Consider the following 27,248-nt stretch of genomic DNA (forward strand, 5'->3'; position numbering starts at 1 on the left):
CTCCTGCCTCCCCCCGAGAGCCGCAGCAGCAGCGTACCCATCGAGGTGGGGTTCCCCGCACCCTCACCAGAAATCACCAAACCAGAGCCCTCATATGCCGGTCACATCATTATTATGTCCCATCCAGCATTGCTCAGTCAGCCAGGTGCATTATGGGAGGATCTCATCTTCCTCCGATGCATCAGGTACTGTCTGTTTGTGACAAAGCAGGACTGTTCTTAATGTTTCCTCTGAATAGTGTGGGGGTGCCTCAGTTTCCCCTAGGCAGTTCTTAAGTATCTAGGTGGTGGGGTAAGGGTGTATGATCACTGCAGAACCCTAGAGGGCAGGTGTGTGCAGGGGTCTGGACACAGAGGATGGCCAACGCCCTGTTTCCTGGCAACTGATGGCCTGGGCCCTCCCCCCCTGCAAGGTGAGAGCTAAAGGGTTGGAGAACAAAGGAATCAGGTGACCTCCTGGCCCGGGAAAGGGACAAAGCCCAGAGGAGGAGGGGCTGGAGAGGGTTTCAGTTTGGGGCTGGCTGGGACATGGAGTGAAGTGCAGACTGGGTTGTCTGGCTCACTGCCCCCCAAAATGGACCCATCTGAGGGGTCCTGTTCTCTGTACCTACAAGCTCTGTGTTAGACCGTGTTCCTGTCGTCTAATAAACCTTCTGTTTTACTGGCTGGCTGAGAGTCATGTCTGACTGCGGAGTTGGGGGGCAGGACCCTCTGGCTTACCCAGGACCCCGCCTGGGCGGACTCGCTGTGGGAAGCGCACGGAGGGGCAGAGGATGCCGAATGCTCCGAGGTCAGGCCCAGGAAGGTGGAAGTTGTGTGAGCTGTGTGTCCTGAAGACAGTCTGCTCACAGAAAGGAGACTCCCCCAGAGTCCTGCCTGGCTTCATGGGGAACAGTTCCAGAGCATCGCCCGGGGACTCCGTGACACTGCTATTGGGAGCAGGATACTGGACAGGCCAGATCGGTCCCGATGGTCCTCGAACACCTACCAGACATCAGAGTGGGTGTTGAAGATCCCGTCTTTCAGGGCTTCCGGTGACATCCAGCGGACAGGAAGCAGCCCCTTGCCTCCTTTCCGGTAATAATCTGTCTCATAGATGTCTCTGGTCATGCCGAAATCTTTCAAGGAAGGAGGAGCCAAGGAGAAAAGAGGTCACTCACCAGGACCATCCGTCCTGGCTAGCGCTGAGCTATCTGCTAGTAACACTGGCATCTACATGGCGCCTTCCACCCCTGTGGCACGAGGAGACAGGGGACTGACACCCCAACAGCCCGCTCTGTTTTGCAACTTGCCCAAGTCAGCAGTCATGCTAGGAAAAGAACCCAAGAGTCCGGGCCCCTTGTCCTGTGTGCTGAGCACCAGAAAAAGCTCTGTCTTCTATGCATGGAGGAGAAAACAACACAGGGGCTGATGCTCAGAAATGCTGAGTGTTCACCCACATCTCCAGTGGGACACAGCCCCTTTGCAAGCCAGGTGCCAAGTGTCCCGAAGCAGAGATGGACGCTGCTCAGTGATGGCCTGACTCCAAGCCTTTTGGGCCAGAAAAATTTACATGCAATGTCCACCTGCAGAGGCGTTTATAAAGTGAGGGGCTGACCCTGCAAGGTCAGCGGGGGCTGATAGAATCCAGACCAGCCCAGGACTGAGATGTCCATCACCCACCTCCAATCTTCACCGTGAAGTCCTCTGACACCATGCAGTTGCGGGCGGCGAGGTCCCGGTGCACAAATTTCTTGGCGTTGAGGTAGGCCATGCCGTCGGCAATCTCCCCTGCCATCTGGATCATGTCCTTGAGTGATGGGGGGGGCAGGCCAGGGTTGTTCTGAGTGACACATCAAAATGGAGGGGGATGAAGGGCATGTGGCTACTGAGGGGTGGGCCCAGGGGTAGGTACGCAAGTCCCTCCATCAACATCCGTGGATACTTTCTGTGGAAGGAACCACGGGACCAGAGTCCTGGCAGTTCCATGTCTGGATTTCATGGGCTCGGGAGACCCAACCTAGCTGGGACCTAAATTATTTTTGTATTATCTGTACTGTGGGAGTGGTGAGCAGCCAGCTATGGCATAGGGCCCGGGGTTCGAGATGCTGTACAAACACAGTGCAAAGAGATGTTCCCTGCCCCAGAGAGCTTCCAACCCCCTCTCCCAAATGTGAGGCGTATCTTCTTCCAAGCTAATTCTAAATCACCTACAGGATAGCTAAGGAGTCTGGCAGCAGGGCAGGTACGGGCATAGATAGACATATAGAATGTGTAGGGGTGGATGGATGAATGGACAGTATGGGGATGGATGGAGGGATATAGATATAGAGTATATGGGGATGGATGGACAGACAGACAGTAAGGGATGGATGATGACAGAGAATCAGTGGGCCATGAAGTCCGGACGTGGCCCCTCCATATCAGGCCTGGGGGGCTCTGAGCAGTGGTAAAGGGGGGAACGGCTGCCCAGGCAGTCCCCGCTCTGTGCATGGAGAACATCTGTATCCAGGGATGTCAGCTCCACCCAGCCAACCCCCCTGGGTTCCCGGAGAACAAGCACCTTCCTCCTGCCCTAACATTCCCTCCCCACCCATCAATAGGCTGACTGGCCACTTCCCAGGAGAGACAGGGCGTCAACCTGAGTTTGGGTCTCATCTCCTCCCACCCCGGCCAGCTCCTGCCTTCCAGGCCCCGGGCAGCAGAACAGCACAAGGCCCGGCCCCAGCGAGCCACCCACCTCTGCGTCCGGTCTGAGAGAGCGGAGGTAACTCTTCAAGTCCCCTCGGGTCATCAGCTCCATAATGACCAGAGCTGGCTGGCCCTGGGACACCACACCGAGGAGACGGACCTACGGCCAAGGCCAGACAGGAGTTAGAAAAGCAGCTCCAAAGCCGGAAGGGCAACCAGACTAGAGGGGCCACTGGTCTGATCCCACCTGGCCAGGAGGCAAGATCTGATGCTAGCCAGATCCCTGCCCTGGTCCCGTTCGGCAGCAGACCCGTTACCGAACTAGATGGGCCAAGAATCTGCTCTCATCCAGCAGCTGGTGCGATAGTGCAGCACATGGGCCCCTGGTTTGTCTTGTGGAGCAAGACCCCTGACTGGACAAACCATGGGGCTATTCTGTGGGGCTGGATACCTGATTGGATAGACCATTGGGCTGTCTTGTGGGGCAGGACCCCCATTGGATGGACGACTGCTTTGTTCCACAAGGACAAGGGTCAGGATATCAAGCTAAATGGTCTGGCCGGATATATCAGCAGATAAGGCAGCAGAAGAGATGGCCCAGTGATCTGGCCGGGCATGGCAAACAAACATTAGCTCCACCAAAGCTCCCGTAAGGGAAGTGATGGTGTCTGTCTGGGATGGGAGCTAAACAGGAGAGTGGAGTTGGTTGAAAATATTCCATAATCAAGAGAAAATGGCTTTTTTTTTTGTTTAAATAGAAATTTCTGCAGGAAAATGTCTATTTTCAACTAGATTTTTCAGGTTTTCATTAAAAAAAAAAAACCTTGAAAATCATAAATTTTCCTGTTTTCAGCTGAAACTTTTCAGTTTTGAGCTTTTTGATGAAAACCTAAAAGAAAGGGGGGGAAAATTCAAGAAAATCTTCAATCAAAACAGTTTCATTTGAGTTAACATTTTTCATGGGGGGAAAAGAATATTTCTCACCCAACTCTCACATTAAGTTAAAATGGGAGCTGGTCCAAATTTTTCAAATTTCATGTAAACATTTTGCTTGAAAATTTGAATTTTGAGGGGGAAGATGTGAGACACCATTTCAGGGAATTCCCCTGTTTTTCAAGGAGCTGGTCAAATTCTTTTCAAGATATCAAAATGTTAAATTTTGATGAAAGAAAAACAAAAACCAACAGGGAAAGGGTCCAAAAATGGCCACAATATTTTTAATTAATAGTTTGCATTCTGATCATCTGATCTCCTGCTTAGCACAGGCCAGAGACCCTCACCCAGTGATTCCTACACCAAGCCCATAGTTTGTGGCTGAACTAGCATATGTCCTGTAGAAAGGCATCCAGTCTTGGTCTGAGATAGAGACTCCACCACGACCAGCCCTTGTTAGAATCCATCCCCCCTGTCCCCTCCCCACCGGATCCACACATACCACGTGGTGACACTTAAACGCCTTCATGACCGAGGCCTCATTCAGGAATTCAATCCGCTCCCTCATGGTGGCCAGCTCGTTGACGGTCTTCAAGGCCACCTTCGTCTCCTCGTCCTCTTTCTCGATGCCCTGGGCAATCCCTTCGTAGACCATCCCAAAGGATCCCTGCCCGAGCTCCCGGATCACCGTGATCTTATCCCGCGACACCTCCCACTCATCCGGGATGTACACTGACAAGGAAGACACAGGCCAGGATTATGCCAATGCTATCGCAGAGTGCTTCATGGCTCCCTCTAGTGGCTGAGCCACAGAAGAAAATCAAAGTCTACTACTGCTACAAGCTGAGGGAGCTGCTCCTTTAGCTCGATCTGTAAGTGCTGCAGGTTCCATCCTGGCTGGGACCCCCAGTGTGGGGTTTTGCTTCACGGGCCAAGTTAATGGTTATGGGGATGGGATTAACCCTTTAGGTGACTCTGAGACAAGACAAATGGCTGGTGGTTTAAAAGGCTACATTCACGTGCCCACGGGAACCCTATATATACAACTACCCAGCCATGTGTCCTGCGGTGGGAGTGACTCACTGACAGCCTGATCCTGGCCACCCACAGCTGCCACCAAAATGGCTAGGAGCAGCAGGTGCTCAGCTCCTCTGCGGAGCGGACTCGTTACAGCCTGGCTCTAGCTACTCCAAGAATGCATCCAAGTGCAGGATTGGGGCCAAAGAAGCAGCCCCAGAGGCCTTGACAATAAGACTCCTATCTTGTGCTGAGAGATTAAGCAAGGCCCCAGGGTCCAGTGGGTCAAACACTGACACAAACTGCCTGTGCGACCCTATTCCTTTCTGTGCCTCAATTTCCCCCATCCATAAAGTGGCTATATCATTTAGAGGCCCTTCGATGCTGGAACCAGCAATGGCTATTGCTTGGAAGCTGCCCACGTCCCAGCACCTCTCTGGAGAGCGCCGTACGTACTGTCTGAGGTGCTGAAGTATTCTGGATTGACCGAAGCATAGAGCGTGCCGCTGGGGTATCCATCATTGTTCCTACGAGGGGGGAAAAAGCAGGACAAAAATGAGTGCCGCACTCCAACAATGTCCAGCAAGGGCAGCAAGTCATTCCAAGCCAAGCAAGCTCCCGGAGAATTCCCCAGCACAAAGGGGCCTGCCACAACTCATCCACATCCCAAGCCCCAGCAGCTCTGCTCCTCTTAAGATACGGCCCAGGGCTGGCAATTCTGGAACTACTGTTCTCAGCGGATGTGCACGAGGGGCCGATTCTCCATTGCTTTGTGCCTGGCACAGTCGTTTACCCCAGGACAGCGACGGTATACAGAGCTACAACATCCAGAAGGTGATGCACTGGTGCAAGTGACTGCACAAGGGGGATCTGGTCCTTCCAGGCACCAGAAGGCCCTGTTCAGGATGCAAGGAACCCCAGCAGGGGCCGGGCCTGTGTTCCAACAGGACTGAATTTCGGAGCAGTTTGTAAAACGCTCCTGCAAGTTCAGAAGGGGAAGCTGCAGCTACCAGGGAAAATGCAAACACTGAAAATTCAAACCCAGTCAAAATGCAGCCGGAAGATCCCAATTCTCATTGACACCAAGGCCCCTGCATGCCCCATTTTGGTAGCACACAGGGCTCTGGAAGCAGAATTCAGTTATACTTGACACCCCTTTTACACTGCAGGGGCCTTTGTGTAGATAAGAATCAAGACCAAAGACAGGAAGGGATCTGGCCCCTTTGGGCTACATAGAGACCCAGGGCCATCAAAATATACAACCAGATCTCAGCTCTCCCATTCATAGGCAGAGATGCCTCTGATTTGCAGCACAAACATGGAGCAGCCTGGTCTATTCAAGCCAGGCTGCTGTCCACTCCCACCAGCCATGGCAGGGGCCATGCCAGCCGTGTCTGGATGGCTGAGGGTTCCTCTGAATCTGCGGGGTGGTTATTTTCTGAAACCTGATGCAATCTAGGGCTCAGCAGCTGGTGTTTTCCTGTTCTGACTTGGGCAAGCAAATAAACTCAAGGGAGACGGCGCCCTATCTGGGCTGGGATCTGAGAGTTGCTGTCACGTACTCCCGGGCCCTGGGTGTATGAAAGATTTGGAGGGGGAGAATCAGTGCTGGTCACCTCTGCAGAGGGCAGATGGGGAAAGGGGGGGAAATGAAAGCCCAAGATTGCAAACGGGGTCCTCTAATTCTGGTTTCTCTGTCTGCTGCCATCCCCCCCAATTCCCGTCACCCCCCACCAAAAAACGCCATGTCTTTTATGCAAAACTGACCCCATCCGTAAAGAGCCATTGTTATTTAGTGAATATACATAACACACCAGGCTGAGTTACTAGATACATGGCTGGTCTGGTTGGGTTCTGGCAGCTTCTGAAGCACAGAACAAAGCCTGTTTCCAGGCACATTACCCTAGTCCTAGACACGACCGTAAGGTTTTCAAACACTGGGGCCCTGGAATCTCAGTGCCTCCAGTCCTGCACTTGGGCAGGGGGATGAAGGTGTGTGTGTGGGGGGGGTCCCGTTTGCTCTCCCCGTATTCCAGGGAATGGAACATCTCGCCCTGGACAGCTCAAGAAACCTCACTGCAGGCCGCTGTGCAAAATGCCGGCAAGTATTCGCCACACGCTGGAAACAGAGGCTCAGGTCTTGCTGGGCGTCCCCTGTCTGGAGGCCCAGCCTGGCAGGAGATGGGAATAGAGGTGGCTTTGTGCCCCCTGAATCCTGAGCCGGTCCAAGGGACTCAGGGTCTGCCCTAAATACAAAGGAGCATCCCACAGCTGGGGCGCAGCCCCTTCCCACCATGTCCCCCCTGCACCCAGGGGGTGGGATGACACTGGGTGGGGGAATCTCTCCCGGCTGGGTCCCGGCTCCTTTGCACTGCTCCTCCCTGGGACTTAGAACTGGGGAAGTGGCAACAGCCAATGGGATTCCATAGCCAGGTCCCGGAGATGACTGGCTCCAAGCCCAGAGCCAGTGGGTCCCACACTCCCAGCCTTCCCCCGCACCAAGCAGCTTTACCTACCTTCTCTTATAGTAGAAGAAGACTAAGACAACCAGGCAGCTGATCACCACCATGAGGACGATGGGCATGACGGTCAGCAGCACGTAGAAGCCGCCGGACTCCTCCTCGGCTGCATGGGGGAGAAGGGGAGGAATAAACAGGCCCGTCACTGAGACTCTAGCAACAAAGCTACCCCTCTCCTGCTGGGACGTGGGCACAGAGAGCATGGCCCGGTGGGCCCTCTCCTACGCCAGTGGCCATGACTGGTGTGGCAAAAGTAAATCAGGAAGTGTTATTTACTCCTTCTCCTCACACAAGAACTAGGGGTCACCCAATGAAATGAATAGGCAGCAGGTTTAAAAACAAACAAAAGGAAGTATTTCTTCACCCAACGCACAGTCAACCTGTGGAACTCCTTGCCAGAGGACGTTGTGAAGGCCAAGACTAGAACAGGGTTCAAAAAAGAACTAGGTAAGTTCATGGAGGATAGGTCCATCGGTGGCTATTAGCCAGGATGGGCAGGGATAGTGTCCCTAGCCTCTGTTTGCCAGAAGCTGGGAATGGACGACAGGGGATGGATCCCTTGAGGATTACTTGTTCTGTTCATGCCCTCTGGGGCACCTGGCACTGGCCGCTGTCGGAAGATGGACCTTTGGTCTGTCCCAGTCTGGCCGTTCTTACGTTCTTAATCCACCTCTGACAGGAAGGAACTGTGGTCTCCTGCACAGGCAGGGTTTCCGTACGGACTGTGGCTCTCCCAAGCCAGCAGACCTACCCCTGCCCCTCGGGCAGCAGAGTCTAGGGAGAGGAGTAACCAGCAATCCCCCCCCCCCCCCGCATCCCCCTCCCGCCCCAGCCAGCCCCCTGCTGGGGAGAGCTGGAACTGCAATACCCCAGATACGTACCCGGGCCAAGGATGTAAAATTTGATGAGTCCAGTCCACGACCCATTCCCGGCCAGCGAGGTGGCCCGGACCTTGGCAGAGTAATTCCCCGGCTGCAGGAGGGCGAGGTGGACACCCCCGTATTTGGCGTAGCGGTGGCGAGAGACACAAACCACGGTGGGGACCTCCTGGGACGGGGAGAGAGAGAGACACGGATGTTCCTGCGGACTCGGGGCCATTTGCCAGGACATCTGTGCTGAATAGCCCTGGGTTTATATTTAGGTATATTACAGTAGCACCTAGAGCAGGGCCCAGACGTGCAGCTCAGACACACCGCGCAAGCCAGGGCCTGCCTCTGAGAGCTCAAAGGCTGAAAAGAAACCGTTGGGAGGAGAGGGAGAAAGTTCAGGGAGGGCGAGGGACTTGCACAAGGGTAGAAAGGAAAGAACCCAGGTGTCCTGAGCCCCATGCAGAGTTTAAGTGTTTGATGAGTGCCTTGTATTAAAAAGGCAAATGTTTCTGTATTCCTGTGGGTCTGTCTGTAACTCCACCGGAAGGGAGAGGCGTGGGGGTGAGCTGGTTATCGTGCGCCTAGGATCTTTAAATGTTTGCTTTGTAACGCTTTCCCCCTTACAGGTAAACGTGCTTGTTCAGAAAGGGCCGGGTGGCAGCCGACGGGCGGCGAGGACGCCGGGCACCGTGCATGAGGAGAGACATGGAGCAGGCTGTCTCCGGCCGTCTGTCTCTTGCAGGGAATATCGCAGGATAGACAGGGGATTCCACAGCCCGGAAATGCCCCGTTCAGTCTCCAGCCAAGAGAGGCCACAGCTGGGAGCCTGAAGTGGGAGCCCTCGCTGGAGCACCGAGGGGGCATGCAAGTGCAGTTGCCCTGAATGGAACCCAGGTGTCCTGAGCCCCCACTGAGGGCCTAGTCCACTACCCCACACTGCCCTTCTCTGCTCAGCTCTGGAGACACCCAGCACACTCCAGCGACAGAGCTGCTAGCCAGAGGATGGGCTGGAACCGAGCCGTGGCTGGGCTGTGCCCAGGCACCGGCTGCCAGCTCAGCCAGCCCCAGGGCTCAAACCGGGCACCCCCAGAGCTGCCTGCACACGTCGCTGTGGCTGGGGCTACAGCAGGCTGTGGCGGGGACAGGAACATGCATGGATGCTGGTGTGGGCGGAGGCTCCTATCCCAGGGCAGGGCAGGCAGGTGCCGTGGGCCAAGCAGGCTTGGGGGACAGGGGGACTGGTCTCGTCACCTCGTTTTCCCGGCTGTACTTGATCTCGTATTTGAGGATGAGCCCGTTGGGGTTCTTGGGTTCCTGCCAGCGCAGCAAGACGCTGTTCTTGCTGGCCGGCTCCCAGGTGACGTTGCCGGGGATGTTATCCGCTTCCGCTAGGGGGCAAAGCAGGAGAGGCCGAGAGGTTCACTCAGTGTAGGGAGCAGTGTGGGGTGGGGGGGATCTGAGCGCTGCAGCGTGTGCGGGTCCCCAGTGCAGCTCAGCCCTGGCCCCCCACCTCGCCACCAAACCCACCAGAACGAGGAAGAGAAAAGCAGAGATCTCCCAGTTCACCCCGGCAGGGGCCCGCGGCAGGTGGGGAACGGAGGGGCTGGGCCAGGCTGAAATGCACTAACCCAGGAAACACACTGCTCCACGCCTTGCCCTCTGACCCACAGCTCCCCCCGCTACCCCAGCTCTGGGACCCCCATAGAATCACAGAAATCCTGGGCTGGAAGGGGCCTTGAGAAGGGCACCAGATCCTGTGGCAGAACCAAGTAAACCTCGACCCACAACTCTGTCAGTGCCCCTCAATCCCGACCCGCAGCCCCCCAGCCACCCCAGCCCTGGGCCACACTTGAGATCAGGCTGGTGGATCCGAACTGCGATCCCCAGGGGTTCTGGGTTGAGACCAGGAAACTCATTGAACTTGTGGTATCCTGGAAGCCTGGATCTCAACCAAGTGTCCAAAGAGGGGAGTGGGCCATGCCTTGCTCTGCCTCAGCCCCCGCCAGCACAAGATGGAGGGTTCCTGTGTCCCGCCCCCCTTCCTCGGGGCCAGTACGTACTCTCAGGCATAGTCCGGGCAAAGACAAAGGTGGCCGCGCTGCAGCCCACGGTGTGGGCGGCGTGGTTGCAGGCGTGGATGTCGATGCGGTACTCGGTGAAGTGGCGCAGCTGGGAGATGACCGTCCGGTCCCGCACCACTTTGTCCTCAAAGATCCGGAAATCCGTTTGGGCTTTGGGGGCGGCGCCTGGGCGGTGCAGCGGGGGCGGGTTCCCTGGGGGCTCCAGAGAGAAGGCGTTGGAGAGGGGGTGGCCAGAGCTGGTCAGGGCCAAGATGCCTCTGCGCCTCTTCCGAGTCCTGCGGGAGATAAGTGGGGAGTGATGTCTAGTGGTTAGAGCAGGGAGGCAGGACTATCCATGGCTCTGGGGTAAAGTAGGGACTAGTGAGTTAGAGCAGAGGGGTCTGGGAATCAGGACTCCTGGGCTCCATTCCCTGCTCTAGAAGGGGAGAGGGGTCGAGTGGTTAAAGCAGGGGGCTCGGAGTCAGGACTCCTGGGTTCTCTTCACAGCTGTTCTTAACCCTATCCTGTGTGTGTCCATGATGTACTGAGCCTCACTTACCTCTGAGGGGTTTTTTTGACAGATGTCACCTTCCAAGGGGGTCTGCAAAGACACAAATGAAAGGGGACTAGTTAGTGGACAGTGCTGAACCCGAGTCAGGGAGGGCAGGGACCCCAGAGGCAAAGGAGTGACTCTCTCTGGCTGGCCAAAACCCTAGACCTAAAAATCAGAGTGGAGGAAAATTACTCTTAACAAACAGGTCAAATTTACCTCATGTGGAATTTCGTGCAAACCCCACCCTGGGGCCAGGGTCAGCACAGAGATCAGCAAAGCCCTTTGCAAACATCAGCTAAGCAAACCTCATCCCCAGGAACCCCTGTCCTGTCCATCATCATCCACATTTTACACATGGGAAACTGAGGCACAGAAAGGCAAAAAAGACTGGCCCCAGGTCACAATGCAAGTTTATACCAGGGCTACAGCAAGGATAGAACCTAGGAGTCCTGGCTCCCAGCACCTCTACTCCAGCCGCTGGATGGCACTCCCTCCCAGAGCTCGGGAGAGAACCCAGGAGTCCTGAATGCTGGAACCACCAGACGCCACTCCTCCCACAGAGACAGGAGTAGATCCCAGAAGTCCCCTTCTCTAATCACCAGCCTACACTTCCCTTCCCGTCCCTGTCTTTCCCGGCAAGATTGGGAAGGGATCCCCCATGCCCTAACTAAGCCACCCGCCCCCAGACCATGTGGATGATGATGGAGCTGCTGCTATGGGTCAGCAGTCCCCCTTGTTCCTGAAACCTGGCTAAGCCTTACCCTGCAGCATGTGGAGACAAGATGGAGTGGAGAGGCTGAGCCAGGAATCCCCCACCTCTGGCTGAATCATCCCCCTGGCAGGTGGCTATGAATCCCTTCTCCTCCCGGCTAGGCCCTGCCCTCTGGCATCCCCTCCTGCAAATAAGCCCCGCCCCTGGAACCTCCTCCCCCCACTAAGCCCCGCCCCTGGAACCTCCTCCCCCACTAAGCCCCGCCCCTGGAACCTCATCCCTGCCACTAAGCCCCGCCCCTGGAACCTCACCCCCCCCCACTAAGCCCCGCCCCTGGCACCTGGGGATTATGATGGAATTGTGTAGGAAGTTCTCAAACTTCTTCTGGAAGGAGACAGCCTCGCCCTCCATCGGCAGCTGCCCGCTGTCCCGATGGCAGGGGCAGCACCGCTCCTCCGTGTCCTGCTCCAGCTCGGGGCCCTCGCTGTCGTCCACGTTGAAGCGGGTGTCCGCACTGCTGGTGGGCAGTTTGAGGCCTGGGGGGCAGAGAGAGAGAGAGAGAGAGTGGGGCCAGGAGCAAGGGGTGAGACACAGCCCCTCCTGCATCGCCCCTGACGCCCTCCCCGCGGGGTGACGGGGTGTCGGCTCCAGCCCAGGGAGCCCGAAGGGAAACAGCAGCCGAGGCCCCAGGGGGCGCGTCCCGCATCCCAGCCTTTCGGCCCCCTCGCCACGGGGCGCTAACCGAGGCTCCAGCTCCCCGAGACAGCGCTCCCCGTCCCTGATCTACCTCCAGGGCACCTCCCGCCGCTGCTCTCGCCTGTGGCTCGGCCGTAGCCCCTCTCCCCGGCCTCAGGCCTTACCTTTGTGGCAATAGTCATTGACGTAGAGCTCCAGGTCCTCGGCCAGCTGCTGCCACAGCACCAGGTAGTAGGTGATGTTCCCATTGCGCTGGCTGGGCGGCTTCCAGCGCACAATGAGGTGGGAGGAGGAGTTAGACATGGAGAGGACGTCCCGGGGCACTGTGGGGGCTGGACACCGGCATTGCAGAGACAGCTACGTTAAGCCCCAGAGATCCAGGGCTGGATCCACACACACACCCCCTGGATCCAGGGTGTGTGTGGCGTGGGAGGGATGTGGAGCCCCCCTGCTCCCTCTCCCGGCTCCACCCACCCACCCACACACCCCCCCACTTTGCACCCTTGTCTGTTATGGAGCCGCCTGCACTGACCTCCCCGCAACCACCGTGGCACCCCAGGGGCTGGATCCTGCTGGGCAGGGTCCATCTCAGCACCCCCACTCCTGGCAGAGGAGCCTGCTCAGGCCCTGGCAGGGAAAAAAGCCCCCTTCAAGGTGGGGGAGGCCCATGTTTGTAAAGTGCTCTAGTAGCTATTCAGGCTATGGGGCTATTTACGGGGGATTCAAATCTAGGATCATCAGCACCAAAGCCCAGACCTCCCCCAGTTAAGTGAAAGGAGCAGCTCTGTTAGCTGGTAGCAGTATTAGGCTGTTACCCTCACTATGCACCAGCCCCTAGAAGGGCTGTGCATGTTTTCTAAGCAGCAGCCCACTCCAATGCCCCCCCCATGGCCACCCTCCTACCTGCTGGCATGGTGCGGACGTACACCACCTCGCTCTGCGCCCCGTAGTTGCGCCCCTCCTCGGCCGTGGTCAGGGTGATGGCGCGGACAAAGATGGCATACTGTGTCCAGGGCTTGAGGTTCAGCAGGGCCACCCCCGGATCCTGGTCGTTGTTCAGCGGCAGCTCCACGTCGACCACGTTCCAGCTGTTGGCCCCGCAGGCATCCTGCCCCACGTACTCGGTCACGTTCTGAAAGGGCCTGGCCCGGAAGATATGCCACCCCCAGGGGTCAGTGCACAGGCCACCTCAGTGAACCCAGCCCCTCTCCCCTCCCACACACCCGCTGAGTTTCCCAATGATTAGGGACATTCCTGAAGCACCAAGGAGCTCAGAGTGCGGTTACACACCAGATGGGTGGAGTGGAGCCCTGCCTCCTTATGCCACTGGCTATTGTGGCCCCTTGCAGGAATTATTTCCCCTGCCTCTGAAATGCATGCAACCACCTCTGGGGTGGAGCACGGCAGCTGTTTACAGCCTCACAGCAATGCTACACAGCAGTCTGGAACCACACACAAAGAAGCAGGGCAGGAGATGGACTGGATTGACCCAAACTGGAACTCTGTCCCCCTGTCAGCTGAGCTAGCCCAAAGCAGAGCCAGGTTTCCCAGCCCCAAACATGCAAAGCAAGGCTCCGATTTGTGCAGCCAGAGGGTCAGCAGCATAGCCCTAAGTGAGCTGCCCCTGACCCTGTCCACCCCCTCCCAACCTCCCTCAAATCCCAAGGGATATCACGGAAGAGCCAAGTCTGCCAATGCATCAGCCGCTGGCCCGGGTGCTTGGCAGGACCAGAACCGTCAACGCTGCAGCACTTGAGCTAAAGGAGTCACGTCACCCACCAGCGGCAGTAGTAGGTTGTTACCTGCTTGGCTTCCAGCCACATGAGGGGGCGGTGTGGCACATGCTAAGGGGGCGCAGCACGGCCAGGAGCTGGGCGGCCGGAGGAAGGGAGGACACTTACGATTCCCTGTAGTAGACGATGAAGCTGAGCAGATCGCGGTATTCGGGGGGCCGGTAGCGCTCCCACTTCAGGAAGATGCGGTCGGACTCGGTGAGGTTGGAAACGAAGCGCAGAGTCTGGGTCTTGCCTGTGATGGAAGCAGAGAGCATGGGGGGGGGGGCTGCGTGGAATAGGGCCTCAGAAAAGCTTGCGGGGGCTGCGGGTCGCTCAGGGGGACTGCAGGGAACAGGGCCTGAGGGGAGCTCGCGGTGGGGGGTGGGTTGGGGAACAGGCCTGTAGGGAACTGGTGGGGGGGGCTGCAGGGAATGGGGCCTGAGGGGAGAGCTCCGGAAGGGGGGCTGTGCTGCGTGGCGTCTGGGGAGAGGCTATGAGGTGTGAGGCCCAGGTCCCAACAGTTCTGTGCTGCCCGCTTATAGGGGTAATCGCAGCCCCCGCTAGGGTCCGCCCCAAAGCCCAGAGCAGCAGCGGGAAAGGCTCCCACGGACTGCGGCGGCCCTGGCTGGGAGACACTGGAAAGGCTTTGGGGCGAGCTACCCTTTGGGGGGCCAGGTAGTGTCTTGTAAATGAAGACGGGGCTCGAGGACGCAGGTTATGATTTTGTTTGCCATGTAACCCTTTGTTCCCAGCAGTGCAACTTGCTACCCCTTGACGCACGGTCCTTTGTTAAATCAACTTCTTCTTGTTTGTCCTCGAAACACAGCGTAGCGCTGGGCATTAAGCGGGGCTGTGGTCTGAGGCATAACGGGGAAGTTGGTGTGTACGGTGCCTTGGGAGCAGAGGGTCTGGGAGCGTCCAGTGGATCAGGGGCAGGGCTGGGCACTTCTGGGGAATGCTCGGGGGACTCAGGGGTGGGGGTCCCCAGAGGGGTGGGGGCCTGCAGAGGCCTCTCTGCTGAGACTGCCAAGGAGAGAGGAGCTGGGGGGACACTGAGACTCACCCAACTCGTGTCACCCATGGGTGTGCTGGTCTGGATCTAAGACAGGCACCCACCCAATCGCCCCCCGAAGCCCCCGATTAGGGTTTACTGAAAGGGAGGGGGTGGCTCTTCTCTGAGCCCATCCCTTAATGTCTCTCTGCAACAGCCAGGGGCTGGAGGTACCTTGCTGCCCGGTGGCTCCAGGCCCCCCAGATGGCAGCACGGGGCTCTCAGCAGCCACCCCAGCAGACGCTGTTGGACTTCCCCGCTCCCTCCCTGCTCCCAGGGCTGCAGGGGTGTTAGGAGCCCCAGCCGGGCCCCCGTGACTCACAGGAGGCTCTGTCCCCGTTGGTGCGGGGATTGATCTCGGCCTTGTTCTGCCGGCCCTTGGTGCCCGTCACCTCCTCCATGCGGTAGATCTCGGACAGGCAGAGCTTGGGGTTGAACGCGAAGTACACCTTCCCCACGGGGATGGAGAGCGCGTGGTGGCTCCAGTCCCAGAGCTGCTGCAGGTTCTGGTTGTCCAGGACGTAGAGGGTGTAATTCCTGAGGGCGAAGGGAGAGGCGGCTGGAACCATGGGGCTGGGATTGACTCCTCAAACAAGGGGGTTCAAACACACACCCACAAGCGTGCACACACACCCAAACACACACTCAGCTCGCTCACACCCACAAGCGTGCACACACGCCCAAACACACACTCAGCTCGCTCACACCCACAAGCGTGCACACATGCCCAGACGCACACACAGCTCGCTCACACCCACAAGCGTGCACACACGCCCAAACACACACTCAGCTCGCTCACACCCACAAGCGTGCACACATGCCCAGACGCACACACAGCTCTCTCTCACACCCACGAGACAGATGCACACACCCACACACAAGTGTGCACACACACCCAAACACACACTCAGCTCGCTCACACCCACACAAGCGTGCACACATGCCCAGACGCACACACAGCTCTCTCACACCCACGAGACAGATGCACACACCCACACACAAGTGTGCACACACACCCAAACACACACTCAGCTCGCTCACACCCACACAAGACAGATTCACACAGGCACACACACCCCCAGAGGTGCACTCACAGCGCACAGAATTGAACGGACATACAGACAGACGACGCACACTCCCACCCACCCGCCCAGAGCTCTCTGACAAGCTTCAGCACCCGCACTCACAGCACCCCTAAACCAGACACACACGCTCGCACAAACGTGCGTCCGTGCACACACACACGTTGAGGTCTCCTAGCACAGAAGCACGTGAACACGACACAAAGCCACACACACACACCCCTGCCAAGGTCTCTCACACATACACGGGTGCACGCACCCAGACAGATCTCTCTCTTTCTCACCCCTCCATGCTAGACCTGAATGCAAGCCACGTTTTCCAAGCAAGGGATCTCCTAGTGCCCTGGGCAAGGCTCTGTAGCTGCTTCCCTAACACTACATGTCCTGCCCTCTGCTATGCAAGAGGAAGGGGCCTCTACCCCATAGCTGGAGACGCAGGGGGACTGGCACCAGTGGTGGGATGGAGGCCACCAGACGTGGGAGACTTTGGAAGCCCAGCTGGACCAGGAATCCACCATGCACGTTGAGCCCGATGGACAAAAAGCTCTGTAGAAGTGCTAAGGGTTATTTATTAGTAGCCAAACAGGCCAAAGCAAAGTGGAGAAACCGATTGCAAGGAACATATTGTTGAAATGAAGTCACTCTCAGGGGGAGCAGAGCAGCTGATGCCGTGCACCGCGGCGACACTGCACAGCGATCGCTCACCCAGCGTGGAAATGCGGCCACCTCTGGGGCGGAATGCAGGCAACTTTCCCCTCCGTCCCCGTGGCAACAGCAGCCCATGGCTGGAAGGGCAGCTGCAAGGGAGGTATCCAAAGAGCCCAGGCGGTATGACATGAAGGCAGCCTCTGGGGGATCTGCAGCCCGGGATGCCTACAGATCTATTTCCCCAGTACCTTTTGCTTCGCCGAGGTTGCTCTGCAGGGGCCTGTCCCAGTAGCCACAAGCAAAGTTACATTGAGCATCTGGTAAAAGCTTGATGTCTGGCTGGGCTTTGCAAGCGAGAACATCTCGGCATCCTTAACTATTGATTATTTCTTTTCATGAGGCAATGTGATAGGACAAAGGCTGGGTGTCAGAACTGCTGGGTCTTTTCCTAGCTCTGCCACTGACTTGCTGTGCAATCCTAGGCAAGTCGCCTCTACCCTCTTTGTGCCTCAGTTTCCCCTGTCTGCAAAATGAGGGGCATGATCCTGACCCTGACCATGTGAGTGGCTGAAGGGGTTGAGATAGGACCAGTGGCTACACCCTGGCTGGAGGCATCATCACCCAGGCCTCTCACCCATCCACCATGGAGTCCCCCCGGATGAGCTTGAGGTTCTTGAAGAAGGACAAGGAGACGAGGGCAAAGGAGTGCTTGATCTTCAGGAAGCCCGTGATGGTCTCAATGAGGCCCAGACTGCTCTGCAGCTCCGAGGCCAGGTTATCTGGAAGGGGACAGGGAGAAAGAGCTCCTAAGGCACGGGCGGCGGCCAATGGAGATTCCCCACCTCAAAGGCCAGATGGAGAGGCTGGAGGGATAGGGGGCTGAATGGGACACACACACAGATCTGGGTGTCTATCACAGACATCTATGTCCCCCGGTGTGCTTCAGCCACCCCGATGCCAGCCCTGCACTCGGACCGTGGCGGGCAATTCACAAACGAGCCCCATTACCAGGTCTGGTCCGTTGGTCGGACTGCAAAGGAGGGAGCACGGGCCGGTGCGCCGAGCATCCTGAGTTCTGTTCCCAGTTCCACCGCTTGCCCCTTGGCCCCCCTGCAGAGGCTGCCAGCGTGGTCAGAGGGGCATTTCCTGGTGGGATGGATGTGCTGGGAAGTGGCATGGGACCCGGGCATCAGCTGGTGGTCGAAGGCTGGGTCTAAAGGGGACCTGTAGGGGACGGGTCCCCCAGAGCCTGCCCAGTCACCCCCGAGCCACCCGGCTACCCCACAACTGGAGATGCGGTGGGTCGGATACTGAATGGCAGGATCGATTTGGAAACCCGGCTGGTGCTGCTCACGGCCGTGCGCTAACACGTGGGGGAGGGGAAGGAGGTTCGAGGCAGGTGGGGGTGTTTGCGTGGGGGCTGGCACATCTGGCGTGGGGGGATGGGGGGCAAACACTCACAGCCCCTGCGGATGTTAACGATCAGGTTGCCCTCGATGTAGGTGCAGCCGGCCAGCTCCTGCGCCGCGCGGGTCGAGTCGATGGTCTTGGTGCCCACCTTGCACTCCTTGGGGCACAGCCCCTCACACTTGTGGCAGAAGATGCTGGAGAGGAAAGGAAGGAGCAGGAGGGGGAAAGAGGCAGGGGCAGATTTGTTAGTGCCCCATTGCCCTGAGAACCCCCCCCCATGCAATTCCATGTGGGGAGGGCCACTGCGGGGACAGGTGGGATGCGGGGGGGTCACTGCAGGGCATATGGGATCACTGTGGGGGCAGGCGGGATGTGGGGGGATCACAGCGGGGGATGAGGGGTCACTGTGGGGGCAGGCGGGATACAGGGGTCCCTGCAGGGCATGGGGGTCACTGTGCGTGCGGGGGCAGGCGGGATGCAAGGGGATCACTGCGTGGGCACGCAGGATGCGGGGGGGGTCACTGGCGAGGATGGGGGGTCACTGTGGGGACAGGCCGGATGCGGGGGATCACTGTGGGGGTAGGGGAAAGCTGCAGGGGCAGGTGGGATGTGGAGGGTCACTGCGGGGGATAGAGGGTCACTGCGGGGGCAAGCAGAATGCAGGAGGGGTCACTGCAGGGTATGGGGGGTCACTGTGGAGGCAGGCGGGATGCAGGGGGGTCACTGCGGAGGCAGGCGGGATGCAGGGGGGTCACTGCGGGCGATGGGGGGTCACTGCGGGCGATGGGGGGTCACTGCGGAGCCAGGTGGGATGCAGGGGGATCACTGCAGAGGCAGGCGGGATGCAGGTGGGTCACTGCGGTCGATGGGGGGTCACTGTGGAGCCAGGTGGGATGCAGGGGGGTCACTGCGGAGGCAGGCGCGATGCAAGGGGGTCACTGCGGGCGATGGGGGGTCACTGTGGAGCCAGGTGGGATGCAGGGGGATCACTGTGGAGCCAGGTGGGATGCAGGGGGGTCACTGCGGAGGCAGGCGGGATGCAGGGGGGTCACTGCAGGCGATGGGGGTTCACTGTGGAGCCAGGTGGGATGCAGGGAGATCACTGCGGAGCCAGGTGGGATGCAGGGGGGTCACTGCGGAGGCAGGCGGGATGCAGGGGGGTCACTGCGGGCGAAGGGGGGTCACTGCAGGCGATGGGGGGTCACTGCGGAGCCAGGTGGGATGCAGGGGGGATTACTGCGGGGGCAGGCAGGATGCAGGGCTGCGGGGGGGGGGCGGGCACAGCTCGGCCTCAGCCCCCACGGAGAGCCGCTCACCTGCTGTCGTTGCGTGTGTACCCCGAGGGGCACTCGGACAGGCACCCCTCGTGGTGGATGACGAACTCAGAGGCCTCGCGGGGGTTCTCGGACACCTTGCGCAGGCTGGCGCAGTACTCGGCCGTCACGCAGCGCCAGCCTTCGTACCGGTAGGTGCGGGCCGGGCAGGAGGCCAGGCAGTGCCCGTTGAAGTGGAAGTGGCGGCAGGCCACGCAGGCCCTGCTGTCCCACGGCCGGCTGCAGCCTCCCAGGCACTCCGGGTGGCAGCATTCCCCGGCGGTGGTGCACGCGATTCTGCCTCCGCAGGGACACACTGGGGTCACGAGACAGAGAGCGACGCGAGGCTAGTCCATTTCTCCCCCGCCCCCGCGGGCCTCCCTGCCCCATGAGAGCCGGACCAAGGTCTCGGCACCCTGGGTCTGTGCCCAGCCCCTGGAGCCGTGCGATCACATCACCACCTCAGCCTTCACAGACAACAAATTTGTCACCGTCGTCCTTTTGAGGGCAGCCCAAAAATGGGGCCGGAGTGCAGGTTGCGTAACCAGCGTGAGGATGCTGCCCTGACTATGCGGAGAGCCTGAGACCCTTGCTCGAGTGAAACTGAGACGCTTGCCTGAGTCTGCAGAGAGCCTGAGCCAGTAACTGTGAGAGGGGTGGAGCTGCCCCTTTTCTTTCAATAGAGCACCAGCTCCAAGCCCCTCTGCTCTGACGGGCCCTGCCAAACCCACCACAGCAAGGGGGTCTGTGTGGGACAGGAGAGGAGGAGTGCAGCAGGCCTGCCCCCGCCCCTCCACATTCTCACCTAGCCGCTTGGGTCAGTAGCGCGGGGCCCTGCTGCAGAAGACAGGCGATTCCCCTGCCACTCCAAAGGGGCAGAACCACAGCGCAGGGCGGGGCCACGATATGTCTCAATCCAGTCCTCACCCCAACCCCGGTTTCCTTCCACAGGGTGCCTCACAGCACCCATTCCATGGGGACGAATTCCTCTCGCTACATGGCTGCCCCTAAGGATGGCTGGCAGTAGTTCCCATTTCCCTCCCTAGGCCAGTCTTCCTGGGCAGACTACATCTCCCATGATGCTCCCTTTTAATGAGGCAAGGCAGTGCATCATGGTAGCAGCATGACTGCAGTGCATCATGGGAGATGAAGTCCACCTGGGGTGCCCAGCCCATAGAGGAGATTGGGGGCACAAGGCACCCAAACTACAACTCCCATGAGGTGCCACTGCAGCAAAATATTTAGATTTTCAGCCAAAATATTTCATTCTTGGCCAAAATATTTCAATTTCCCACTGAAATGTCTGGTTTTGTGTGTTCGGTTTGTCAATTAAAAATTAAAGATTTCCACCAGAAGCAGACAACAACAAAAAACTGTAGTTGAAAGCCCAATTTTTCACTGAAAAAGTCTTGATGCAAAATTTTCAACCTGCCCTAGCCACCAGCTTCACAAGCAAATCACAAAGGGAAACTGAGGCAAAGAGCCTATCGGCCGAGGGCCTTTGCCTTTCATGAAAGGCACCGTGTGTGCTCTAAAGTTCCGTTTCCAAGGGAATAACTTCCTCCAGTGGCCAACTTTTCCGTCATCTCATTTGCGTGATTACTCAGTGTCTCGGAAGGGCCAGCGAGTTGGCTGCAATCCAGAGTGGAAAAACACCAGTGGGGTCAAACTGGGACAAAGGGGAAATTTGGATCTAAAAGGAAAAGGGACGTTCGCCTGTCGGAAAAGCCACAGCTGGGCGGTTACGCAAATCGGCTGGTGCTGGATATGGCGGGGGTGGGAGGGCCAGGAAAAGAGAATGAGACAGACGGAGGGAGACTTTGCTGCTATGGACAGGTAGGGATAGGTCACCATTGGAAAGCTGCATACCCTTAGGGGGGTCAAGTGCTGGAGCTGCTGGATGCATGTGGGTTCAAACCCCTCAGGGGCGCAGCGTTCTCGTACCGCTGCCAGGTGGGGCCTGGGTTCTAGTCTCTGTTCTCCCACTAAGTGGGTCCTGGGCAAGTCATTTTGCCCTCTCCCCGCCTCAGTCTCCCGCACTGGAAAACAGGGCTGCTCATGCCTGGCTCAGGCCATTACCCTTGTGCTGCTAAAACAAGGCGTCCCTGGGTTTGGATGAAACGCCCAAGCTTCCCGGCCTGGGCACAAGGAGGGATGGCTACAGGGTGTGGTTGGGCAAAGGTACCACAGTGGGACTCAATTTTTAAAGCAGCAGATATCTGAGTGATGGGGTTGCGGGGTGGGGGGGTTCATGGGGACAGATGGATAAAGAGGTGTCTCTGGGGATGGATGAATGGAGAGGTGTTGGGGGGATGGAGGGATGCATATGAGAAGGAAGGAAGGGTTTGCATGGGGATGGACAGATGGAGGGGTTCATATGAGGACGGATGGAGGGATGCGTATGGGAGTGAAGGAAGGAAGGGATGGATGGATGGGTTTGTGGGGGGGTGGATAGAGGGGTGCATATAGGAAGGACAGAAGGAAGAGAGAGGGGGATGGATGGATGGATGGAGGGGTTCATATGAGGATGGATGGATGGATGGATGAATGGAGGAGTGTAAGGGGGAATGGATGAATGGAGGGGTGGTGTATGGGGATGGATGGAGGGGTGCATATAGGAAGGACAGAAGGAAGAGAGAAGGGATGGATGGCTGGATGGGGCATGTGGGGATGGACGGAGGAAGGGAGGGGTGGGGGAATGGATGAATGGAGGGGTGTGTATGGGGATGGATGGAGGGGTGCACAGGAAAAGGAAGGAAGAGAGAGAGAGGAAATGATGGCTGGGTATGCGGGGGGATGGACGGACGGATAAACGGATCACTCCAAGCTGGTATGGCAATCCCTACACCGAGCTGAGCCCAGCGGTTCGCTGGCGAGGCTTGCGGTGGGAACGGGTCAGCTGGAGATGCAGCCCTGTCCCCGGGATGCAACAGCCGCAGGAGGTTACAGGGCTGATAAGGATCGGATCTGTGTTTACAGTGTATATTTCATTACGAGGCCTCCTGTTTACAGCAAACGAGCCCGGGTGGGTCCCGTATTTACCCCACGGCTGGGGAAACACGGCAGCTGGGAGCTGGCCTCTTCTCAACAGGATGATACAAAGCAGATCCTATTACTCCCTATTGTGCGCCCGTTGAGAAGCGCCCCAGCTGCGTGGAGATGCGGCGCTCTGCCTGCTAGCGCACAGCAGCCATCCGACGCCCCTTGCCACAGGGATTTCACGGGAAGTCTCGGGGTCTGTCTACCGGGTTTCAAAGAGGGACACGCTACAGCAGCAACACCAGGGCAGGGGGTCTCAAGTGGGGTTTGGACCAGTGCCGCTATATACACCAGGAGAGCTGCCCTGGTACAGAGACCTCCAGTGTAGGCAGCCCCCAAGAAAAGGATCAGAGCAGACAGCGTCCCTGCTCTGTCTGACTCAAGCCAGCTGGTTAAACCGGACCTGCTAGGTCATTACAGGTTGGGATGTTTTTCATAGGCACCTAACTCCCTTAGGTTTCTAATGCCCATTGACTTTCAGCTCCCTTAGGCACAATGGAAAAACTGAATCCTCGTGAACCTCAAACCCCAATCAGAACTTTGACAGGTATTCAACCTCAGAACCTGGATCCGGAATTGAATCTGGATCCACATTTTGCCAGTGATTCACCACGACCCCCCACCCCCACCACCACACACACAAACACACACTTATAATGTGCCAAAACCCAACTCCTGGATTCCAGTTTTGGATTGTTCGAAATCCAGGCCCAAATTCTGTGACGTGAGTCCCTGTCTAGTTTAACACTTCAGTGGGGGAGAGGGGGCAGCTTAGCTATGAGAAAGGGAAAAATCTCACCTCTGGGCCCAGCCCAGGTCATTAGATGCTGATGGTTCATTCAAATGGAAGGGGCCAGAGAGGGGAGAGGTGGGTTAGGAGCAAGGTAGATCGTGGAGTGATTATGGGCAGTTTAGACCACCTGGAAATAGGTGTTTGCGGTATACAGTGCAGCTACGAAATTGCGATGCTTTTTGTTTTCTGTATATTGCCCCTTTAAAATTTCTAAGCAGCAGCTATTCTGTTCTGGAAGTGGCTGCAGCTTGTTACCCGATGAGACACACACACACTGTGCTCTCCCCAGAGAGACTTTACTTTTGTTCTTTCTTGCCATTGGTTTTGCCCCTTGATCTAAAAACAGTCATTTGAAGCTAAAAGTTAATACTTTTCCCTCTCTGTTTCTGCAAACTGTGTCAGAGCAGGGCACTTCTGTGAGCTGCTCTCCAAAGCTAGTCCACTAAACGCTGGCATGCCATCTTCCCTATTTATCTCAGTGACTCTGATTTATTTGTTCCCCCGATCCTGCCACCTGTCAACTCAGGTGGTCAGCAGACGACACATGCTGGAAGGATTATCAATAATAGTGCCAGTGAAATTTAAATAAACAAACTAACCATTTTCTAAAAATAGATGTCCTCTAAAAGGTGTCACACCAACAGAATGCATGAAGATGTGGTCAGTGCAGGATGTGTAAAGAGGCTCATTCATGTAGGAATCACTGGGTGAAGGTCTCTGGCCTATGTTATGCAGAAGTCAAACTAGATGCTCATAGTAGTCTAGCAAGTCCTAGATATTAAGACTAGAGTCCACCTAACCCAGTGTCCTGTCTTTCCCAGTGGTCAGCACCAGATGCTTGAAGGTCCAAGAAACCCCCTAATGGACAACAGAGGGAGAACCCGTTCACATGGGAATTTTTCTTCTTAACCCTCTCAACTAGCATTTGGCTAACATGATGGTTTACATCCCTCGTGCATTTTTATCCTCTCTCGTATAACCATGAAAACATCCATTAACCATGTGCAAATGTCCAGTCCCTATTCTGAATCCTGCTAAGCTCTCAGCCTTGATGACATCTAGTAGCAGGGAGTTCCACAGGCTAATTACACTTTGTGCAGCATTTCCTGGGATCAGTTTTATAGCGGTTGCCTTTTAATTTCATTGAGCACCCCTGGGATGACAGGCACAACCTACGCCTGACTTTGGCACTCAATGGCTATACCGAATTCTTGCAAATAAAATCTTGAGGCTGCACCACACCCTCACCCTCTACACGCAGATTTTGTCCTGATATCGCTGTGTGAGTTAGAGGTGTGATTTTTTTACTGATCAAGTTATACCAGCACAAGCCTTAGAATGAACACAGTTATACCAGGATAAAGGTGGCTAGGGTAGTTTATTTCCCTTCCTCAACAGGAATAGCTATAAGCTGCATGCAAGCACCTTCACACCTGGATAATCCACACGACAGCCAGGTCTACACTTACAATTTACACCGGTCAGGGGTGTGAAAAAACATGCCCACCCCAGAGATGTAGCTCTGTCGAAAAACCCCCTAAATGCAGCTTTGCAGACAAGCGAGCCTTTTGGTCGGCGTAGCTAACACTGTCTGGGGAGGTGATGTTCCTACACCAGCAGAAAAACCCATTCTGTTAGCTAACGCTGAATCTACCCATGGGGCATAGGCTCTGTAGTGCGGACATGGCCCAAGGGGTGTTTGTACCATTTTAACTACACCGGTGTAGTTAAAACAGCACAACTGCTGTGTGTAGACAAGCTCAGTTTCTCTCCTATACTATGAATGAAAGCCTGACAAGCACCTCAGAGCTAGAGCAGGGGGGCCACCTACCTTTCTGGCAGTAGCTGGATGTCCAGCAGCGGTACTCCAGCTGCCCACTGACGCTGGTCTGGACACAGGGCTTCTCCACGTCCAGGATGCCTGGGCACACGTCGGCACACTCCTCCACCTGCTTGTTGCCCACAATGTAGTTGTTCTCCACCGAGTCGAGCAGGAGCAGCCCCCAGTCGATGGTGGAGATGTGGCAGAGCTCCTGGTTGCGCTCAATGCGCACCAAGCCCCGCAGGATATCAGTCAGGCTGTGCAGGCCGATGTCCCTAAGGTGGGGCATCTCGAAGATGACCAGGGCATAGTTGAAGAAGAGGCTGGTGCCCCGGATCACGGACAGGTTGGGGAAGAGGTCACGCAGGCTCTCCAGCCCGTAGACCCGGAAGAGGAGCAGGTACTCGGTGATCATGATGAGGCGGGGGAAACTGAGGCCGCGGAAGTCCTCGGCGGCGGTGGTGAACATGAGGAGGATCTGCAGGTTGCCCTCGATGATGGTGCAGTTCTCCAGCTTCTGCAGCTGGGAGACATCGTTGCGGATGTCCATGCTGCCGCAGACTGGAAGAGAGTAACACAAGGCATGAGCCCTCCTAGCCAGCCCAGGGGTTAGGGCCTTGGCCTAGATTTTGGGGAACCTGCCTTCAATTCCCTGCTCACTTAGACCCAGCTTCTCACCCTTTCATTTCAGGTTGGGTCAACAATAGTTACTACGTCCTTCTGAGCCACTGCGGTGCCACATGGAAGATGTAGTTCTAGATCTCTCATGCTTCCATTCTCCCCAAGGGACACTGCTCCCTGACAGGACTGCATCTCCCATGATGCACCACAGTTTCCAGCTGTGGCTGAATTGCCACAGTGTGTCATGGGAGATGCAGTACAGCTAGGGAGCAGGACCCATAAAGGAACATGAGGGCATGAAGGGCGCAGAACTACAGCACCCATGAAGCACTGCAGTGGCTCTGGTGGCCGTAGCAATTCATGTTGACCCAAAAGAAAACATTTAGACATTTCCAAATGAACACAACTCTCTTTTCTACAAAGTTTTGATATTTTCACTTTTTGTCCTGATTCAGCATGAAAAAAAACCAGTCAAAATCCCAGAATTTCTAACAGGATGGAAATTCTGTTTTACTCTCCGATGCAGCACTCCGATGTGTGCTAGGAAAGCAAAACAGGGACCGTTTTAAAATCGATTTAGTCCAACCCAGCAAATAACTGAATGCAGTCGCAATGAGAATGATGGATAGATAGATGTGTAGACAGATACATACATACAGATGGAGACAGATAAAGTGAGATAGATAGATAGGCATGTCAACAGAAAAGTAGACAGATAGATACACATGGTGGCAGAGGGTATGTCTACACTGCAATGTAAGCCCAGGGTTAGGGGGACTCAAGGCAGCTGGCCCGTATTAGAGAACCCAGGGCTTGAACATCTACATTGATTCTTAATGGGTTGCTAGATTAGATGGGTTGCCTGTTAGTTACTTCCCCATAGTTTCTCAATGGAGGTTTCCAGCTTCTGCTGGGCTTCCACTGATTGCCTCACCTAGCACTCCACACAGTGGGGAAGGGCTGGTACCTCTGGGAGGGAGGGATGGAAAATCACAGCGACCAAAGGCAGGTGCCCTTTGTAACTTTCCTTCAGGCAGACAAACCTGCAAGGAGAGAGGGACTGGGCCACCCTAGCACACACTGGGACACTCCTGCCCAGGGGAACCATGTCCACATGTGATGGCAGCTGGATCAGCCAGAAGGACAGACTCCCGGGGAGAGAGATGACCCCTATGTGTTCCTTCTGCAGGCCGAGGTGCATTGGGAGCTCCAGCCAGGTCAAGATGAGCCCAAACCCCCTGGATAGTGGAAGATTTGTGCACCAGCTCCCTCCTCTTTGTATCGCGGTAGCATGTAGATGATCCAGCCCTATGGGGCTCTGATCCACCAAGACCAGAGCCCCATTGTGCAAGGTGCTGTGCATATGTGTCATACGGGACGTTCCTGTCCTCAGAGAGCTTACAATCTAAAGATACAAGACAGGCAAAGGAAGGGTGATTATCTCTGGGTTACAAATGGGGGAACACCCATTTAAGTGATTTGCCCAAGATCAGCCAAGCAGCCGGTGGCAGAAGGAATGGAACTCAGCTCTCCTGGGCCTTAGGCCAGTGCTCTAACCAAAGACCAACCTTCTTCCCTAGAGTCTGCTGTTGGCACACCTCTATAATCCAGCCCCACATTTCCCGCCACCCAAACCTTGATGGGTGCAGATGGTTGTAAAATATGA

General features: G+C 56.6%; 1 protein-coding gene across 1 annotated transcript in view; it reads right to left on the reverse strand.

The window, feature by feature from the left end:
- The window catches only part of INSRR (insulin receptor related receptor), a 39,589-nt gene that overhangs the window by 4,266 nt on the left and 8,075 nt on the right, over nucleotides 1-27,248 (reverse strand). Inside the window, exons 2-20 of the mRNA XM_084613495.1 lie at nucleotides 24,971-25,522; nucleotides 19,311-19,623; nucleotides 18,046-18,188; nucleotides 17,219-17,363; nucleotides 15,177-15,391; nucleotides 13,930-14,056; nucleotides 12,932-13,170; nucleotides 12,193-12,360; nucleotides 11,673-11,868; nucleotides 10,627-10,668; nucleotides 10,068-10,363; nucleotides 9,259-9,395; nucleotides 8,020-8,185; nucleotides 7,136-7,244; nucleotides 5,076-5,146; nucleotides 4,105-4,334; nucleotides 2,719-2,829; nucleotides 1,662-1,821; nucleotides 988-1,117 (exon numbers count right to left, since the gene is read on the reverse strand). Of these exons, the coding sequence (XP_084469621.1) occupies nucleotides 988-1,117; nucleotides 1,662-1,821; nucleotides 2,719-2,829; nucleotides 4,105-4,334; nucleotides 5,076-5,146; nucleotides 7,136-7,244; nucleotides 8,020-8,185; nucleotides 9,259-9,395; nucleotides 10,068-10,363; nucleotides 10,627-10,668; nucleotides 11,673-11,868; nucleotides 12,193-12,360; nucleotides 12,932-13,170; nucleotides 13,930-14,056; nucleotides 15,177-15,391; nucleotides 17,219-17,363; nucleotides 18,046-18,188; nucleotides 19,311-19,623; nucleotides 24,971-25,522 (3,550 nt within the window). The remainder of the gene's footprint in view (nucleotides 1-987; nucleotides 1,118-1,661; nucleotides 1,822-2,718; nucleotides 2,830-4,104; nucleotides 4,335-5,075; nucleotides 5,147-7,135; nucleotides 7,245-8,019; nucleotides 8,186-9,258; nucleotides 9,396-10,067; nucleotides 10,364-10,626; nucleotides 10,669-11,672; nucleotides 11,869-12,192; nucleotides 12,361-12,931; nucleotides 13,171-13,929; nucleotides 14,057-15,176; nucleotides 15,392-17,218; nucleotides 17,364-18,045; nucleotides 18,189-19,310; nucleotides 19,624-24,970; nucleotides 25,523-27,248) is intronic.

Source organism: Lepidochelys olivacea (genome assembly GCF_965140295.1).
Source record: "Lepidochelys olivacea isolate rLepOli2 genome assembly, chromosome: 24".
Lineage (NCBI taxonomy): Eukaryota > Metazoa > Chordata > Testudines > Cheloniidae > Lepidochelys > Lepidochelys olivacea.